The 22,257-nt window shown below is 34.3% G+C and overlaps 1 protein-coding gene across 1 annotated transcript in view; it reads right to left on the minus strand.

Moving 5' to 3' along the window:
- The window catches only part of LOC126977008 (sensory neuron membrane protein 2-like), a 54,211-nt gene extending 32,574 nt beyond the window's left edge, over positions 1–21,637 (minus strand). The window contains exons 1-2 of the mRNA XM_050825649.1: positions 21,363–21,637; positions 5,582–5,739 (exon numbers count right to left, since the gene is read on the minus strand). Coding sequence (XP_050681606.1) covers positions 5,582–5,739; positions 21,363–21,476 — 272 coding nt within the window. The 5' untranslated portion in view covers positions 21,477–21,637. The remainder of the gene's footprint in view (positions 1–5,581; positions 5,740–21,362) is intronic.
- Between the last annotated feature and the right edge of the window lie 620 nt (positions 21,638–22,257).

Raw genomic sequence — 22,257 nt, forward strand, 5'->3', positions numbered from 1 at the left:
TTGTTTTGCCATATAAATTGTAAACCTTCCTTGAGCTTCAACGAATCTATTACAAAAGATTTCATTGAGATCGGTCGAATAGTTTAGGAGTTATTAGGGAACATACAAACATACATTCTCTTTTATATGTATAGATTGGTAGAAGACTGAACAATAAACTTTTGTATGTGTTCTACACGTTTTCACTTAAGAGATTGTTTATGAATATGTGAAGTATCCGAGGAAATTGCTTTCCGCCGAATCACATCACAAATACACAATTTTCATACATAAAAAAGTGTTTTCGGTATGGATGTTATGATAGAGCTGAAATAAGTAAAAAAGCAATTTACAGATATTGTATGTTCTTCTGATTTAGCACGTATTACATATTTAAATAATATTCCTTGCAAAAGATGAAAATTCTAGTAATTTTAACTGAATTTAAAGTGACTTACAGCTTCAGCAACAGAATACTATAATCAATTGCAAAAAGCATTTTAATAAACGATTTATGGATTGTCTTGGTGAACTATTTTTTCAATCCTTCTTATAGATGAGTTATACTTGCTATCTTGGTCTTTGTATGATAGATAAGCGTCTATTTGGATTTGAAAATTAAGATAAAAATAAATATATAGAAATGCAGATTCAGGATCGATAGATGGATGATATACAATCTGAATTCTAATTAATCTGAAACCAGAGAACCTGAATCAGGCTATTGAAAGAGGCGAATCAATGATTAATTTAACCATGGATTTGGTGTACTAACGATATCAATAACATGTTTACTTTATTTTATTTATGTTTATTTTTTTAGTTGCTCAGTAATCGATTGTATTATTTGAATAGAATTCGACTAATATAAAGAAAAGAATTTAACTAGTCTAGTTAACGTTCAAATAGCAAAGGGTGAATTTTGTTACTATGAGGTGGTACCTACATTAAAACAATTGCAAGAGTTAGATCCACTTGCACACCAACTATATAAATTGAGTTATCATTAGATGAGGCCTCATTGTTGCCGTCTTCAATTATGGAGTCAAGATAAAAACTACAGATAGAGATACATTACTACCTTTTACTCTCAGTAATTAGCTGTCAATAATCTGAAGCTGTCCTAATATACCCAATAAGTCATTCTTATCGCCTTATATTGGGACGTGTGAATTGCTATTTCTATACAAACTTCTATCGCTGGTAAGCTATACGTCGTCCCACTGACTGGCAGCGTGTACGGATAAGGTGAATTACCGTCGATAAGTTTATCGGGACAGAAAACTCAACGATAGTTACGAATTTTATCTCAAGTAGATAGACTGGATAATGGGGACGACCGTAAGTGACTCCTGTACTTATTCTTTATTCAGTCCTCGCCACCGCATCGTATCTGTCTCATTTCCAAAAGGTCGTATCAAATTCTGTAGGTCTACTCGCAAAACCGACAACGATATATTCGGAACGATACGATAATAACACGAATATATCGCACCTACCCTATTCTAACAAATGTTCGTATTCGTATCGTTTCATATCGTTTATCGTAAACATAGACTAATATTTTGATTTTTTATGATGTTAGAGTGAATGAATTATGCGCAAACTATGTATAATCTGTGATATGTCGCTGCTAAGTGTCAAAAGTCAAAACATAGCTTAGGCGCTTAGAACCATACCAGACTCTGCAACACCAATTTGCATCATTTACACAAAATATGAATATTCAAAAATTATATAATGAATATAATATGAGCATTTAAAATTGAAAAAATATTAAAAAAATTGTGGATAATAAAATGAAAAAAAAAAAGTAACTCAATCCTTCTCGTCGACTTCCTATTTCTCAGGCGGCCATTTGCATTATTTTCTACGCATAAACGATCAACAAAATGACTTAAATTATTTGGTAGTAAATAAATCCTGTTGAATAGTAAATCACATATAATTATTTTAATTTTATTTATTAAGTTTGTAAATTGTATGGCAAATATATCTATACAACTCTAAACGATAATAGCAACGACAGCCTAGAAGGTGTCGTTGAGATTTTCGTAAAAGTGACGTTTGATTGTTGTCGAATTCGAATATTCGTCTCTGACATTTACAACTGAGAGTAGGGCTAGACCGATAATATCGAAAAATGTTTCGTTCGTTCAATCATCGTTTCGACATTGAATACGATGTTACTAAGAGTAGAATTCGACACGACTAATGCCACGATATATCGAATATCGATTTTATGAGTAGGCCCCCTGATCTCGCGCGGACTGTAGCATTCATTTGAATACAATAAGAATATAGTTTCCTCAGCTAAGCAACGTCGTTATTTTTTACAGTCCATTGTCTTTTGATAATTAATGATATAAATGCAATAATATCTTATAAAGTGTTAATAATTTATAAAATTCGTAATAATTCCTTGCAAAAGATGAAAATTCTAGTAATTTTAACTGAATTTAAAGTGACTTACAGCTTCAGCAACAGTACTATAATCAATTGCAAAAAGCATTTTAATAAACGATTTATGGATTGTCTTGGTGAACTATTTTTTCAATCCTTCTTATAGATGAGTTATACTTGCTATCCTGGCCTTTGTATGATAGATAAGCGTCTATTTGGATTTGAAAATTAAGATAAAAATAAATATATAGAAATGCAGATTCAGGATCGATAGATGGATGATATACAATCTGAATTCTAATTAATCTGAAACCAGAGAACCTGAATCAGGCTATTGAAAGAGGCGATTCAATGATTAATTTAACCATGGATTTGGTGTACTAACGATATCAATAACATGTTTACTTTATTTTATTTATGTTTATTTTTTTAGTTGCTCAGTAATCTATTATATTATTTGAATAGAATTCGACTAATATAAAGAATAGAATTTAACTAGTCTAGTTAACGTTCAAATAGCAAAGGGTGAATTTTGTTACTATGAGGTGGTACCTACATTAAAACAATTGCAAGAGTTAGATCCACTTGCACAACAACTATATAAATTGAGTTATCATTAGATGAGGCCTCATTGTTGCCGTCTTCAATTATGGAGTCAAGATAAAAACTACAGATAGAGATACATTACTACCTTTTACTCTCAGTAATTAGCTGTCAATAATCTGAAGCTGTCCTAATATACCCGATAAGTCATTCTTATCGCCTTATATTGGGACGTGTGAATTGCAATTTCTATACAAACTTCTATCGCTGGTAAGCTATACGTCGTCCCACTGACTGGCAGCGTGTACGGATAAGGTGAGTTACCGTCGATGAGTTTATCGGGACAGAAAACTCAACGATAGTTACGAATTTTATCTCAAGTAGATAGACTGGATAATGGGGACGACCGTAAGTGACTCCTGTACTTGTTCTTTATTCAGTCCTCGCCACCGGATCGTATCTGTCTCATTTCCAAAAGGTCGTATCAAATTCTGTAGGTCTACTCGCAAAACCGACAACGATATATTCGGAACGATACGATAATAACACGAATATATCGCACCTACCCTACTCTAACAAATGTTCGTATTCGGATCGTTTCATATCGTTTATCGTAACCATAGACTAATAATTTGATTTTTTTACGATGTTAGAGTGAATGAATTATGCGCAAACTATGTATAATCTGTGATATGTCGCTGCTAAGTGTCAAAAGTCAAAACATAGCTTAGGCGCTTAGAACCATACCAGACTCTGCAACACCAATTTGCATCATTTACACAAAATGTGAATATTCAAAAATTATATAATGAATATAATATGAGCATTTAAAATTGAAAAAATATTACAAAACTTGTGGATAATAAAATGAAAAAAAAAAGTAACTCAATCCTTCTCGTCGACTTCCTATTTCTCAGGCGGCCATTTGCATTATTTTCTACGCATAAACGATCAACAAAATGACTTAAATTATTTGGTAGTAAATAAATCCTGTTGAATAGTAAATCACATATAATTATTTTAATTTTATTTATTAAGTTTGTAAATTGTATGGCAAATATATCTATACAACTCTAAACGATAATAGCAACGACAGCCTAGAAGGTGTCGTTGAGATTTTCGTAAAAGTGACGTTTGATTGTTTGTCGAATTCGAATATTCGTCTCTGACATTTACAACTAAGAGTAGGGCTAGACCGATAATATCGAAAAATGTTTCGTTCGTTCAATCATCGTTTCGACATTGAATACGATGTAACTAAGAGTAGAATTCGACACGACTAATGCCACGATATATCGAATATCGATTTTATGAGTAGGCCCCCTGATCTCGCGCGGACTGTAGCATTCATTTGAATACAATAAGAATATAGTTTCCTCAGCTAAGCAACGTCGTTATTTTTTACAGTCCATTGTCTTTTGATAATTAATGATATAAATGCAATAATATCTTATAAAGTGTTAATAATTTATAAAATATTAAAAATTTTACTGCAGTTTATACATAAATATAAGTTTTAGAGTTCAAATATTTAATGTTTATTTAACTCTAGAAAGGAATTCGTTTCACCGATTTTTAATCAAGGTTTGGGCTGACGAAATAGGTAAACACACCGCTCCATGCATCTTCGTTCGAAGAAATTATAATCTTGTTATTTAGATAAATTTTGATTCAATTTACTAACAAAACAAATCTTTTATCGTGCGCAAAGTTCGATTTTGCGCATGCATCCCACACGTTGATAAGAGCGTGCGGGAATGTTTAAATATAATTATAGTGGCCGAGCTGCGAGTGCGCAATTTAATGGGAAAAATAGTAAACGATACTCGTGCGCTCGTAGGTCATCCTGCACTCCGAACGACCTACTTTGCGCACTCGTATCGTTATGTACTATTAAAATACTATGACTACATAAAATTAAAACTATCATTACGTGGAAGCGTACCAAGAATACTGGCAGCATTTCCGCTCTGGATAGCTAGGCTGATCCGTTGAGCGAAATAGCTTCCAGCGCTTGGGTTGCCAGCGCTTGTTATTTAGATATACTGCAGCTTGACATATGGTTCAAAATATACAAAATTAGTGCCACTACCGCCACCGGCACTAATGTACCTGTATTCGGAGTGATGTAATGTAACTATGTTTATCGGAGTGTTCCTGCCGCCCTATATATTTGTGTAAAGTGTATCATTTCAATTGGGCAAAAACATTATCTTTTATATACATAGTTGGGCTAAGGGTGGTTCAGTTTTAGGTGAACATATATAATATTACATACACATATACATTCTTAACTATTTGTTATGTTTTGATTTATTAAATCGTTATCAAAACCACCTAGCAGGTTTTGATAACGCTCACTTCTGGGATTAATTACACAGATAAAACTGAAAACAAAATTTTATGAACGATGCGGGTCTCGAACCCGCGACCTCTCACACTAATCACATACTAGCTGACTCGCTCTAGTCCTACTGCCATGGCAACATTTACAATACCTATTACGGTTACGGTTACCATAGCAATGGTTGCTTAGCATTAGCGGATGTTGGTGGCTTAATAATTACTGCGTTGACTCAGTTTTACAGTTTTTTTAAGTACATTCCTAATCTTATATCGTATCTAAAATTTCAAAATAGTTAATCATTTCTCTTACTTGTACACAAATGGACCGACTTCTTGTAAGAGTGGCTTCATCCCAGAGTTAATATCTTGAACATTCGTCACGTTAAACAAATAAACGTTGAATGTCAACGGCATCGGTAACTTCCGCCATTTCTCGAACATTAATGAGGAGTTCTCAATCTGGACACTCTGAAATATTCATAATATTAGTATTTGATGCAAAAACTTTACAAATCTTTTAAAGCAGATTGCGCACGAATGAGTTTTACACTTAGCATAGTGAAAGTATACATTTTTTTTATGAAAATAAGGGACGAGGCGAGCGGGACTTTCAGCTGATGGTAATTGATACGCCATGCCTATTACAATGCACTGCCGCTCAGGATTCTTGAAAAACACAAAAATTCTGAGCAGCACTACAATTGCGCTCGTCACCTTAAAGCATAAGATGTCTCATTTGCCCAGTAATTTCACTAGCTACGGCGCCCTTTAGACTGAAACACAGTAATATTTACATATTACTGCTTCACGGCAGAAATAGGCACCATTGTGGTACCCATAAGCTAGCCGGCATCCTGTGCAAAAAACCCTCCCACTGGTAAATATATAGAACAAATACATAACGATAAAACATTGTACTTAAGCTGCATTAAAATTTTCATAATAATTGTTATTTTTGTTAAACGAAGTCAAAAAGAGCTAGCATGTTAGATAAATGGCAGATGTCAAAATGTTGTACTACTTCCTGTTTTGTTCTGAGTTGGTATCCCGGTAGGTGCAAACATTTGTATCATGAAATATTGGTATGAATATGAAGGTTCGTTTCAAATTCATGGATGTTGTATCTATGTATGTTTATTAACATTTATTAAACATTTCGTTGTCTAGAGCGACAATTTTTTCTGCTGCTGATGAAAAACACACTTATGGTAATAGTTATTAACTTCCATCATAAATCTTTATAAATTACTAGCTGCCCCGACAGACGTTGCTCTGCAGATAATAAAAAAAACTGTTTTATAGGAATTTGCCAATAATATTTCAAAACATCAAGACTTATTTCGAAAAAAATGCTTCCTGTTGTTATAATGAAATTGTTTCACAGCAGAACTGTCAAACCGCGCGTCACTAAACTCTCTCATAGAAAATATGTTCATACAAAACAAATATTGAAAATAAAAATTATAATGGGTTCCAAATCGAAATAAAAACTATCCTATCTCTCAAGTTGGACCAAACTGCACTCCATGAAGTAATCCCCATTAAAATCCGTTCATTGGTCCGTCCATCGTGGACAAAGAACGTGTCACGTAATTTATATATATTAAGATGGTACAATGTGTGCTTTCTAATTATATCTACAGAAGACCATTCCCTGAAGTAAACTAAAGTAGGTAAGTCTACCGAGTATTCCATTCTTAAACAAAAAAGAAAAAGGTCTTAAATCACGTTTAAAAAAAGTTAGCTAATACTAAAGACGCTATACTTGCCATCTTGCTTAAGACTTGATCGAGTCAATGTTTTAAAAAAAATTAAATTAATCTTTCTTAATCTAATTGATAAAATTATTTATTTATGAACGGAAGCGGAACATCAAATAATCAACAACTGACAGTACAGTTTTCACTATTGTTGATCGTTTCTCGTGAACCGAACACATAGATTTACTTCAGGCATCAAAAGCAAACACTCTCCCTTGATTTTCTCTATTGAATCGAAGCAAGACTGAATATTGCCATTGATCGAGTATGAGACATGGCCGTTCTCTCGATACTTCTATCATATGGACTCCCCGAGAGTTTATGTATGTGGACCACCGGTTTGCTACTTGCGGACGCTATGTTGGTCGGCTACAAGATGCATTGTTGTCCGGGTGACAGTTCTTGAGATATACACACCGGCGATTGCTCGCTTAAATGTCACTGCTTGTGGCGGCGACATGGGACGGGTCGTCCCCTTCCCTAAAATATGGTTGAGGGAGGCGATGGCTGGCTAATGCGTCATGCTCGTGAACGGGCGCTGCTTGTGGTGGCAGGATGATCCTGTTGCCGGAGACTTGGTTTCAGATTCTTAAAAGTTATTGTGTGTATATATATGTATGGATATATACATATTTATTTATATGCTTATAAAATGCTCACAGAATACCTTTATTTATTCATGGTGTATGTGGATGATGCAGCTACTGTACTCAATAACTTTTGTATTCATTTACATTTACTTTTTTGACTTACTCGTGTAAGACATTGACTATTTGACGTTTGAGTGTGTTTGTTGCATCATTTTACATATTATATTGTAATTGAAATGATTTTTAAATCGATGTAAATGTAAATCTTGATATAAAAGAGTGGCAATTAGTTTCTTGCTACTTCTTCTCATTAGCTCAACCCTTTACGAAGTTCTGATAGAAACTTTTCATTTTTCCTCCCTTATGGAATTCGCGGAATAAAGTAAAAGAACCATTTGCTGTATCACTTGTACATAATAATTATCTTAATGTCTTACCCAGAACCAGAATTCAGGGTCAATTCATAGCACTAAAGGCACATAAACTGAAACATCATCTTCATTATCTGAATGTGTAGTATCTATATTATGATCTTACGCGATACGTCCTTCAATTCGACGCGTGTACTTTGTTTGGAGCTCAAGTAATGTAATTGAAGCATCCTACTTTCACCAGTTACCCTCTTATTCATAATGGTCCGCTTACTTTAAACAGCCGCTTAGGAGTGTTTTTTCTCATTCTGACTTAGATCAATAGAAGAAAACAGAGTGAGAATTAGCAATGCTTTAAGTTAGCAGACTATTATGAATAAGGGGGTTAGTCTTCAAATGAATTGTCTCACATTGTCACAATTTATTTACTAGTATTTGTTTCTCCGTCAAATCCTTCTTGAGCTAGCAAGAGATGAAGCATAGCATCTCGAAGTAGTATATATTTCAATAAATACTTAATAAAGTAACTTAACAATTATTAATTATTTTTTTAATTATTTAAAAACAGAATGTGCAAAGGCTTTAAAATTACAAACCTAATATAATAATGGAAATGTGATACTCTGTTTGAATTTCAGTTATTTTTTAATGCAACGGGGGCTGCACAACCTGTACAAATTCAAATTCAAATATTTTTATTCAAAATAGGATGTGACATCACTTATTGAAAGTCAAAAAACTACCCACCCAACCCTACCCATTCCAAAATGAATGCCTCAGGCCTGAGAAGAACGGGCGCAACAAACTCAGCGGGCTTTATTTTTTTTCATCAAAAATATGTTGTACAATTAAACTTATTATTTAATAGCCTGAGGGCGATCGCTCCATTTCCAATCTGTGGTATCATTAAGAAAGTCATTTATGTTATAACCTTTACCACACAAACTTTTTTTAACAATTCTTTTGAATAACGACCCGTGTACTCATATCCGACATATTGAGCTATTAACGTGGATGGATTACGAAAAATTAAATATCATAAAAGTATGTATCTACTAAAATATTAATGACATTTTGACGAAAGTGAAATCGCTAACACCGCTTCAGGATCAAATGGCTTTAAGTGAAAAGAAATGGCGCAAGACAATCTTTTATTATTGGTTTTGGCGCTTTACAAATAATAGCATTCATAGAATGCTGAATTTCAATCAAAGCCAAGGTCATCTATGTCCGATAATCACAGCAGAACGCTCTGTCTAGACCAGTAAATATTTTATATCATTCGTAACAACAACTAGTTGAAAATATGTGACAATCGCGATGATTAAAGTTAAAAAGATGGTTGGTCAATTTAAAAATTATAGTACATTTTGTTTACCGTAAAATGTGACTCACAACCTTGACGAGGCTGTTCATACAAAATGTGGTCCTTAAAGAGATTAATTTTATGCTAATGAGGGATGAGACGAGCAGGACGTTCAGCTAATGATAATTATACGACCTGCTCATTACAATATAGTGCCGCTAGGATTCTTGTAAAACCCAAAAATTCTGAGCGGCACTACAAGTGCGCTCGTCACCTCGAGACATAAGATGTTAAGTCTCATTTGCACAGTAATTTCACTAGCTACGGCGCCCTTCAGATAGAAACTCAATAACGCTAACACATAACTGCTTCACGTAGAAATAGGCGCCGTTGTGGTGCCCATTATCAAGCTGGCATCCTGTGAAAAGGAGCCTCCCACTGGTAATTAATAACGCACCACGAATTTATGATCCGGATTTATTTGGTTAGTAGATGAATATCGGGAGCGGTGATTGCTTACCGACAGCTGATCTTTCTCAGATAATAAAACGCGCACAATTGCACTGATATTATAATTAACTTTGCAATGAACTTGCAAAGATCAGAGAATAAGTGATGATAATTATTATTATTAATTATAATTCAGTACATATCTACTGTGTTGCAACTCATTATTTATGTAAGTTGTAATTTCCGTACTTGAGTTACCTCTCTATACTTGGCCATATTTCTTAAGTTCATCAAATTTTTATGTTATAACATGAGTCATCGTATGGGTCACGTAACGCTAAGTTTTACCAGTGGGAGGCTCCTTTGCACAGGATGCCGGTTACATTATGGGTAACACAACGGTGCCTATTTCTGCCTTGAAGCAGTGTGTAAATATTATTGTGTTTCGGTCTGAAATTACTGGGTAAATGAGACTTAATATCAACAGACGTTCTCGTATCAAGCTGACCGGGCGCAATCGTAGTGCCGCTCAGAATTTTTGGGTTTTTCAAGAGTCCTGAGCGGCACTACATTGTAATGGACAGGTCGTATCAATTACCATCAGGTGAACGTCCTGCTCATCTCGTCCCTTATTTTCATAAAAAAAATGATCACCGCCGCTTATACTCTCTAAAACCAGGGGACTCACAAATTTTCGGTTTTTAATTTAGGTACACGCTTTTTGGAAGGTAAGATCAACGTCGAATTGATCTGGAAACACCGCTGACAGAAGTTCATAACACATTTCGGTTGTAAGTTGACATACGCCATACATCCAGATGATGAAGATGAATTTTCAGTTTGTGAAATTAGGTGTAATGACGGACATCGGTGGTATGAATCAGTACAAACAGTTGACAATTTCACTGTTTCCCCTAATTCCTGCGGCCGAATTCCACCTCCGCACGACACGCCACAAGTTAGGATATCATCCTCACCATCTGGATGTGTGGCGGTCCTCCACAGTGCGGTTTCCAAGGAACTTTCTTCCACGTACTACAAAACTGTGGAATGAGCTTCCTTGTGCGGTGTTTACGGGACGATACGACATGGGTTCCTTCAAAAAACACCTTCCTTAAAGGCCGGCGACGCTCGTGTGATTCCTCTGGTATTGCTAGAGAATGTGGGTTGCGGTGATCACTTAACACTAGGTAATAAAATAAAAATATCGCGATTTGAAACCCAGTGTTCTGATACTAGGCTGTGTCGTTGCTGTTGTCGTGTCAGCAAGACAAATACAGTTACTTCTAAACAATTTGTTATATTTTTAAAGTGATAACCCTCACTTCTAGGGTTAATACACAAATAAAATTTGAAAACAAAATTTTATGTACGATGCGGGACTCGAACCCACGACCTCTGGCGTTCCGTGCCAGTGCTCTCCCAACTGAGCTCTATGAAGCCACAACATGAGAGTTGAACAAAGCATCCAAGATTTAATGACGATACGTCATTTAGCTCAGTTGGGAGAGCACTGGCACGGAACGCCAGTTGTCGTGGGTTCGAGTCCCGTATCGTTCATAAAATTTTTCGCCTCGTGAGATAATAGTATCACATGAGTGTTTTAATAACTAATTATCAACAGTTAACATAACATGAATCCTTTAAAAGATTCTGAAACAGTTAGTCCTAGTAGTAACCTAATATCATCCATTACTGATTATATACAAATAAACTAAGTATTGATGAAAAAATTATTTATTTTAGTAGTAATTTACAGTTTGTATAGTGCTATAATTAAAATTCACTTGAATATTATGTTCTTTTGCAGCGTTTAAATTGAATCGCTCATTTTTTGTAAACAAAACAATAAAAATATCGAAGAAAAATGACGGGGATTCGAATAACCTACTTTTTTTTACGGCGCGCGATGTTCTGGTAGTATGGAAGGCGCATAAGCGAAAATGTTCTTTTTTTGAAATTCATACAGATACCACGTATCGTGCAATAAGAATGCGGCTGTCTGTTCAAACTCTTTGAGCATGAAGGGATTGAAAAAAAAATAATAGGAGTGTTGTTATGAAATTCAGTACGACGTTACATCACCCGCTTGGATGATGTAATGGTTATTAGAACATTGGATGTTTTAATATTGGCAATAAGCGAACTGTTTCAGAATCTTTAATAGAGGATTAAAGCATCGGTGTAGATAAAACTCCTTATTCTATAAAATTAATAACAACTAACCTTGGAGATAGATACCAATACAGAGAATCGTGACGTGGAAAAAGAAGGTCAAATATGTCATTTGTTATAAATTTTATTTATTGTACTTATTGTCAAGTAAAACAACGTTTCAAACCAGTGTTGGTATATTATGTTGTCTAATGTAGGTATAATGTTTATAATTATATTCATAATTATTACCATGATCAATCGTTTGCAGTACTTTACGTATAAAAGTTAAGTTATTAGTATTTATATGATAGATATTACGCATTACTAGGAAATAATATACATATTAGGTGTACCGTATATAAATAAGGTTTTACCAGAGGGAGGCTCCTTTGCACAGGATGCCGGCTAGATTATGGGTACCACAACGGCGCCTTTTTCTGCCGTGAAGCAGCAATGTGTTAATATTATTATGTTTCGGTCTGAAGGGCGCCGTAGCTAGTGAAATTACTGGGCAAATGAGACTTAACATCTTATGTCTCAAGGTGACAAGAACAATTGTAGTGCCGCTCAATTTTATGAGTTTTTCAAGAATACTGAGCGGCATCAGCTGAACGTTCTGCTCGTCTCGTCCCATATTTTCATAAAAAAAATGTAAATATGTACCACACACAATGCGATACTTACACTTTAAGGTCAGACCAACACAGGTACTGAACTAAAATAGAGCTACTATGACCAAGGAAATTGAATGCACAATTAGTGTTGATAGTAATGTCTGAGTTTTTGTGCTACTAGGGTACAGAGTGTACTAGGGTATAGGTTTATAAATGCTATGCTGCGCCAGTCCTGATGATGTCCAGCCGAAGCTAAACCCTATCTGATAAAACGCAATAACGTCGATTTACTTTGCTAATCATTCCTTTCACTTTGTAGAGTTTGAAGTTAGTTCTTTCATATACTTAAACATACTGTTTTCAATTGTCGTTAAGAAGGATATAGGTACTTATATGTGTAAACAAATAGACATAAATTACATATTATATGTGCCTACAGATTTATATAGTTTAAAATATCAATTATATAATAATAATAATAATATTGACACACTTTTTACACAAATTATCTTGCCTCAAGTTAAGCATATATAGCCTGTGTTATTGGTTACAACTTACAAGACAATGATATATTTAATACAATATACTTACTTAAACATACATAACTTCGTATAATATGTTTATATGAATTTATGTATGTATAAACATGTTTTCAAATCATATATCTATATATATTTCCCCCCGTATACCCACCCATAATTAAAATTATGTGGTGGGCCCGTAGTTTTAATTTACTCTCATTAGTTAGCTGTAATTAAAATTTTGGTTTTATATTAATGTAAAAATATTTTATTTTCACAGACATACAAAGTCACAACTGCTATTTTCCTTCTGTAAAATTGAAATTTCCAAACACCCGTTTTAAGAAGATTCTTGCGTTGTCAAATAATTAATCTTTAGTTCATGTTTCAGCTTTGAAGACTCAGGAATTGTCAGGACATGTACTAGTATTCGCAGTATTATCAAACACCATAATAGATTTCCATTAAAGAAGCCAGAGATAAATCTAGTCCACAAAAACATATAGCAAAAATATGAATTTTGAAGATGTTTTTGTTACGTACTATATATATATATATGTTTTTTAATGGCCTCGGTCGAAGCGTTGTGGGTATGACATCACTCTGTCAGCTTATTAAAGATCGTTGTACAGATATACCCAATAAAATTGATGATCATGTTTCCCTTTATAATTGTAATAGCAAGAGTATGTTAACGATGTGACGCCGAGAACATATTATGTTGCTATAACTTGACATAACCATCATTTATTTAACTAGTTTCTGGTTGGCATAAATATATCAATCTCTTTAACTGTCAATATTTGGACATTACTTAACAGAAGTCCTGGTACGCTGAGATTATACAAATGGCTATTAATCAAAGGGTATCGGAATCCATAAGACTACTCCCTGGATATTTCGGCCAAAGGATCATACTTAAGGCGAAGAGTAAGCAGAAAACACGCAAACATGATGTTTTTAGACAAGTTTTGTGGTGTAAGTATAGCATTTCGAGCTATGAACACTATTTAATCCTTTTACACATATCCTTAAGTCTTATTTGTAGGTTGCTTATGCTTGCTGTTGGTTATAGTTAACACCGCCGAGCCTTTTGGAACTACCACTTTTCTTTGAAGTTAAACAAGTTTTTTGGCATGGCGTGACGCATTTTTTTTGGTACTTCTCTCAGAAAAGTTATTCTTATAGCTTGTACTTTTTTGTGTAGGTTCATTTATTCAGATTAGTAGTGAATAACGAGGATTGTAAGCATATAAACTGTTTTCCACGCAAGAATTTTGAAAATATTGGCTTTGTTACATAGGTGGCGAGCCGGCAGCCGTGAACTCATATCGCTCAAGGTCGCTAGCATTTAGTGTCGCCTTAAATAGTGTAACTTTATTGGCCGGTATTTTGGGCATTTTCTAGAATTTATCTATTCTCATTGTTAATTTTGTTATGGTGAGTGAGTATTTTAAGTTGTCAACTTAACAAAATGTAAATACTTTGCAGAATTCGCTTCTTTAACAATTGACGTTTGATCATGTTACCCGAATAATATAATATCATACGAATTCATACGATTCCCGTAAATTCAAATGCAAATTCAAATATTTTTGTTCAAAATAGGATGTGACATCACTTATTGAAAGTCAAAAATCTACCACCCATTCTAAAATGAATGCCTCAGGCTTGAGAAGAACGGGCGCAACAAACTCAGCGGGCTTTTTTTTTCATCAAAAATATGTTGACAAACTAACATTGTACAATTAAACTTATTATTTAATAGGCTGAGGGCGGTCGCTCCATTCCCAATTTGTGGTATCATTAAGAAAGTCGTTTATGTTATAGTAGTAACATTTACCACGCAAACGTTTTTTAACAATTCTTTTGAATAACTTAATACTTTTGTTTTGAACATTTTCTGGAATCCTGTTGTAAAAGCATATACATCGCCCCACAAAAGACTTGCTAACTCGACCTAGCCGAGTAGTAGGCATTAAAAGCTTATGTTTGTCCCTGGTGTTAACATTATGGTTATGGTAGTTTCTAGCAAATTCACATAAGTGCCTATGAACTTACATTACATTATCAAGAATATATTGAGAAGCAACAGTCAAGATGTTAATTTCTTTGAATTTTGCTCTCAATTATTCCTTAGGGCCTAAGTTTATAAATAGCGTGAATAGCCCTCTTCTGCAGCACAAATATTGTATTAATATCGGCAGCTCTGCCCCGTTAAAACCGGAACGTTACTTCATCACAATATCACACTGTGGAGTACTTTACGTTTATAAATATACAGAGTGGTGTGAATATCTATTGTATTTAAAGTAGGAAATGTAATAAATCTTTAATTACTGTATTTTTCTTCTCAAAGGTGTTTTTTTGTGGGAACATTACGTGCACAATTCGTGATCAAATTTAATTATTCACACACCTTTTAAAAGCTTATATAGGATTATATATTCCTTGTTTTGTAAAACTGTTTACGGCAGCTAAATTATTACTTTTTTTTTTATGGAATAGGAGGACAAACGAGCGTGCGGCTCACCTGGTGTTAAGTGATCACCGCCGCCCACATTCTCTTGCAACACCAGAGGAATCACAAGAGCGTTGCCGGCCTTTAAGGAAGGTGTACGCGCTTTTTTTGAAGGTACCCATGTCGTATCGTCCCGGAAACACCGCACAAGGAAGCTCATTCCACAGCTTTGTAGTACGTGGAAGAAAGCTCCTTGAAAACAGCACTGTGGAGGACCGCCACACATCCAGATGGTGGGGATGATATCCTAATTTGTGGCGTGTCGTGCGATGGTGGAATTCGGCGGCAGGAATCAGGTTGAACAGCTCTTGGGAACACTCCCCGTGATAAATGCGGTAGAAGACACACAATGAAGCGACGTCTCTACGCAACGCCAAGTGATCTAGCCGTTCACAGAGCACTGGGTCTCGGACAATTCGAGCTGCTCTGCGTTGCACGCGGTCAAATGGATCGAGCTGATACTAGGGTGCGCCAGACCAGAGATGACAGCAATACTCCATGTGTGGCCGGACCTGCGCTTTGTAGAGCGCTAGAATGTGGGCTGGTTCGAAGTATTGCCGTACTCTATTGATGACGCCCAGCTTCTTCGAAGCCAATTTGGCTTTGCCCTCCAGATCGCCACGGAATTGGCAATCGCTCGAGATTTCGAGATCCAGTATTCCGATACTAGGCGAGGCTTTTAGGGAAGTGTTGTCGAAGAGCGGTGATACGTCAAATGGGGATTTTTGTGTGGTAAACGCGCAAACTTGAGTCTTCTGGGGGTTGAATTGGGCAAGGTTCAATTTACCCCATTCCGCGACCTTCTTTCTCCCGGCACTGGTCGACGTTTTCCCTAGAGAGAGACTTGCATGGCCCGTGTATACGGCATCACCAGTGCTGTCGTCTGCATAGCAATGTATGTTGGAGGTGTCCAACATATCATTGATATGCAGAAGAAACAGCGTGGGAGATAGCATACAGCCTTGGGGCACTCCAGCGTTCACGGGCTTGGGATGGTTGGTTAGGTTGGTTGGTTGCTTCACTTTACAGGATTAGGAGCAGAGGGGTGAGTGCTTTAAGTAAGTATATAAAATATTGTGTAATCATAATTGTATATCATTACATCTAAAAATGCTGTTGAGCAGCAGTTTTTGTTCTCAAAGCATTGTCTAACACATAGGTTCTCAACGTGGGCGATAACGCTTCCTTGTGGGCGTTTGAGACTTTCGGGGGGGCAGTAGAAGACCCAGAGAAAATTAGGGGGCATTGAGATGGCGCAGATGGGGCTTGGGTAGATTTAAATATATAGTCTAAAAATGCAAAAAAATACACGAAAATACTCTAGAAAAAAACATATTCTCAAAGTGAGCAAAATAAGGTTGAGAAACTATGGTCTAACAGAATAATGGTACATGCGATGTAGTTGTTTGATGATTGAGTAGGCCTTACGGAAGCCAAACTGATGTTCCGTGACGATGATACCGATCTTGTTCATCAATATTGGAAAGGCTTACCTGGAGAGGCTTTATAGTTCATTTATAAAGCCTTTCCAGGTAAAATTTCCCATACATTTAAAAGGACTGGAGTAGTGCTTATTGGTCAGATTCGCGGCACAGTTTTAGGTCGTTATGGATCCTAATGAACTCTGACACCTTCTACAATTTTGGGGAATAATAGACTCTACAGTTTGAATATGTTCAACATATTATGAGGGTAAATGATGATCTTTATATTTTTACAAGAATGTATACTTTAATAAGGTACCGATGATTTAGAATTTCAAACAGATGACTGGAATGAAGCAAAAATATATCCAAAACAGTTGTAATTGTGATGATGATACTATTATTACCGCAATATTTATTGCCACTAATATTTAGCAATTTTAATCAAAGGTTTTTTAAAGAACTATGAGTGTACAATAGTTAAATAACATATCCAAACGAATTTATTATTAGAGAAAAGGAAATTTCTTACTGTAGTACTGATTATGTACAAAAAGAAGAAACAGACAATGTACAATTGTTCCCCATTGAATTAAACTCCTTTCGGTTTACCACCTCATAAAATAATTTTGAAAAAAAAATGTAACTGTCATTAGAAAAACTAACGTAAAACAGATATCGATAAATGTTACAATATGGTATGGTGATGGTACTACCAAAATTATTTCCTCCGGTAATACCGTTCTCTTACCCCCCGGGGCTAGTTTTGATCCTACCGTGCTTTTTCATAGTAAGATGAGATAATAATTCTATATAAAAGTTGCTTTTGATGTGATCATTAACAAAGGACAAGGCCAGACGCTTTAAACTGTATTTACCACAACCTGTTCTTTCGCATTTAAGGATATCTTTGTTTATCTTGGAGATGCATGCGAGAAAAAAATGAGCGATGCTCACGTCATAAACCCATTATTTATTAATAATTCTTGCAAAATCAATGAAAAACGTGCGTATTTAATATTGATTAAAATCCCTACTAATATTAAAATGTGAATGTAAGTTTTTTTGTTACGCTTTCCTGCCTAAACCACTGAACCGAATTTTGATGAAATTTTATACAGAGATAGACTCCAGCTTGGAAAAGCACCTTTGATTGCGACAAAATAAATGGAGGAGTTGAAATAGGGTATGGAAGTTTGTATGGGAATTCTTCATTTTCGGAGATTAAGCCATAACCTTTTTATTTAGGCACTTGATAAGTAGTACTTTATAGATGTTTGTTCGAGTATTTTTGAGACTTTGACCTACATGGGGATGACATAGGATATATATATTACTATACTATATATATACTAGCTAGCCCAGCAAACGTTGTAAGTATTGCCATATAAAGTAATAAAAAAAATTCAATAATTAATATTTATAGAGTATAAATATAGATGACGACCGATTCTCAGACATACCAAATATAACATACATAAAATTTATGGTACTACAATAATCAATATCTGGACGACCTTGCTCGGATTTTTAAGAATGTACAAAACTTGAAAAAAAAAAATACTATAGGACATCTGGATTCGAACCAGGGTCTTCTGCTTTCCAGATCACCCAATGTCCCATCTGAGCTATTATAGTCTTGTGTATATAATAATATATATATATAAAACACGGATAAATTACATTTTTTAATATTGAAACCTAGCTAGGTCAAATTCTCGCCCCCGAAACTACCTGTATACTAAATTTTATTAAAATCGTTGGAGCCGTTTCCGAGATTCAGAATATATATATACAAGAATTGCTCATTTAAAGATATTAGATTATATTCGATTGCCATATTGCAACTCTATTGCGTGTCTGTGGATAGATTAGAATAATATTAAAATCGCGATACAAAAGTAAGTGTTGATCGTAGATGGGTGAAAATTTGAAATTGTATGTATTTTTTAATGATGACTCATAATCAAACAAATTTAAAAAAAAATGTCAAAAATTCGTGTGGACCACCCTTAACATTTAGGGGGATGAAAAATAGATGTAGTCCGATTCTCAGACCTACCCAATATGCACTCAGAATTTCATGAGAATCGGTCAAGCCGTTTCGGAGGAGTTCGGTCCCGCACACCGTGACACGAGAATTTTATATATATATATATATAGTTCATAGCGAAATACTATTAAAGAGACTGTCCCCACTTGTCATTGGATATGCGCTGTATTCTAGAAGAGCGTTGCCAGCAGCGGAAAGAACAGTTTGTATGTGTATTATTTGGAACGTATCCTAAAAAATGATAATGCTGCCCAAAGTAACTATTCCACGTGGACGAAGTCGCTAGTAAAAGCAAGTATTAATATAAGTAAAATCTCGGTACATGCACGCCAAAATACATAAAATTTTAATTTTCGCCCTTCTACGATCTACAACTATTTTTGTTGATCGGTTTTTATTTTATTCTGTTCCATTTACAGATCCGTAATAGGGTTGCAAGATGGCAATCAAATACAATAATTTTAGTACAACAAATTTTATGTACCTACGATATATTTGGTAGGTGTGAGAATCAGTCGTCATCAATTTTACATAACCCAAAAATTTTAATTATTGAAATATTTTTAATTAAGTACTTTATATGGCTATATATTGATATACATATTTTTATGTTTACTTAATTATTTCTACTTTATTCTGATGAGCAGCGATCATTATCGGTGAAAAATATTAGCTAAGCCTGACCTCAGTCACGTAATAGTTATAAAATTTGAATGTTATAAATTAAATGACTGTACCTACTGCTGTGAACTAAAAAGCTAGGTGCTTGCTGCATTTATTGGCCAGAAATAATATTTATGTTGGTGACAAATAAGCTATTATTACTGTTTAACGATTTATTCGTGCTAATAACGTTTTTATGCTTGTGAGGATTATATCAAGCCTACACGTTTTTGAAATAAATATTGCAAAAGTTTAGTTTAACTTCTTTAATCTTGAAGCGCCAACCAGTCATCGTCCAAGGGTAATTATAATTATTAACCGGTATCTGCGAGTTTCTGTGTGTTTATAAAGTATATGATACACACTCTCTTACTTACCCGAGGACCTTCTACAGGACATAGTTATTGCTATAACATAAACATTGACATCTAATCTATACATACATATAAATAAAATTGGAGTATCTGTTTGTAATACTGAAATAACCGTTTTTTACTACATGTGTATGAATATATATACACCAAAATATTTTTTTTTACAATTTTTGTCTGTCTGTCTGTTTGTTCCGGCAAATCTCTGAAATGGCTGGACCGATTTTGACGGGACTTTTATTGGCAGGTAGCTGATGTAATAAGGAGTAACTCAGGCCATTTTGACGTTTATTTTAGAAAAATTATTTTATATTAGAAAAATAAAGTAATGTTGCAATGTCCGAGAAACGGTCTAACTCTAAAAATAATTTATATGGCAAGACAACGTTTGCCGGGTCAGATAGTTTGAAATATTTGTTTTACGTATTTCCTTATTTGGTTTCTCTTTAATCTGTCTGTATGGTAGCCGATTTCTTTATTGTAAGACTGGACTTTTCAAAAATTTTATGCGAGAAAGTCAACTCTTGAGTAATATTTTGGGATTAATATCATACATCTTAATAACTATTCTTGCGGACGGATTTCAATTAATTTTGTAAAAACCTTGTTTTTGTATGTGTATAAAATATTTCTTCAAATGTTTTCAAATGTCATGTTATTTGATATAATTTACTCAAATGACCATAAATTTGTATTTATTACCCTTATACATTCTTCCTTATTACTAAGAGAAATTTTATTATAAGAGACATTTCGAACCAGTTCCATGGGTTGGTTAGAAATATCGGAGTAAGTATATAAAAAATACCCTTATTATAGTGTGAATGCCCCTTAAAAGTTTTAAGTCTAAAAAGTATAGATGTCTTTAACAATTGTATGTTTTTACCAAAATTAACTTATTTTTTTTCTTCTTTCTTTCATCAATTCTGTCGAATATACAATAAAAAAACATCGACAATAGTAAAAATATTAATTTATAATCCACAATTAAATTACTGAAATTATATAACTGTTAAAGATTATTCTTATTATGATAATAATCTGTGGTAATAGTCATAGTGTCATAATGTGGCCTAGCCTCATTTAAGGCATATTAAGCATAGTCTGCACATATGAGTGCTAGAGAACGATATATGTAATACAATAAATATATATGTACACATACCAAAAAACCATGACTCGGAAACAAAAAGTAATATTCGTCATACAAACGTGTGCATCTTTTCGAACCCGGGATCCCTAGCTTGATCTATTATCTAAATTACATATCCACCTATGATTAAAACTTACTTTTTGGATCTGAAGGCCCACAATCTTTGGGAAGCCCCAAGCCGCCAAAATAATAGAAGCAATTAGAAGGCACACCGACCCCAAAAAAAATATCTTCGCATTCTTGCCCAACATATTCACAATGATTGTTTCACACTTTCGAAACAAATGAAACCTTAGATCGCGCTATTAATATTTTTAATAATTTACAGTAATCATAATCGCGTTCGGAGATAATTTGTAAACAATGTCCGCGTGTGTTCAGGTGTGGCGGCGACCACACAACTTTAGTATGGCCTTTGTGACTTGCGTGTGCTGTCTGCTTCAAGCCATGGTTAATTGTTACTGTTGTAATACTAATATAAATAAATGGCTCGTTGCGTTTAATATTTTAATTAAAATATATTTGTTTAACTGTTGAATTCTGGACCTGAATTAATATTTCATCTTTTCATCGTGTTGCGAAAAAGATTACATCATAATATATCTTTATAGGTACTTATATAAAAATTTCGTAAAAAAAAATGCATACTGTGTGCAGTTTGATACAATTTGACAGATAGGATAGTTTTTATTTCATATTAATGCATAGTTGTACTGTAAATAATCCTTAATTAATAATTATTGTATTAACTTTAACTTTGGACCTAAATATACATTAATTGTTTAAGTGAAGTATAAAATGTATACTATACAGAGCGGTTTTTTTGTTTGGTTATATAGCTAAAATTTAAATATTTTTATTCAAAAGAGGATTAAAAATCATTTATTGAACATCACAAACTACCACGGATTCGAAATAATAATATGCCTGAAGACCTAAGACGAACGGGCGCAAGACACTCAGCGGGCTTTATTTGTCATAAAAATATGGTTATGATGTAATATCGTACAATATTTTTTTTTTTTATGAGAG

This window comes from Leptidea sinapis, chromosome 43, assembly GCF_905404315.1.
Source record: "Leptidea sinapis chromosome 43, ilLepSina1.1, whole genome shotgun sequence".
NCBI lineage: Eukaryota > Metazoa > Arthropoda > Insecta > Lepidoptera > Pieridae > Leptidea > Leptidea sinapis.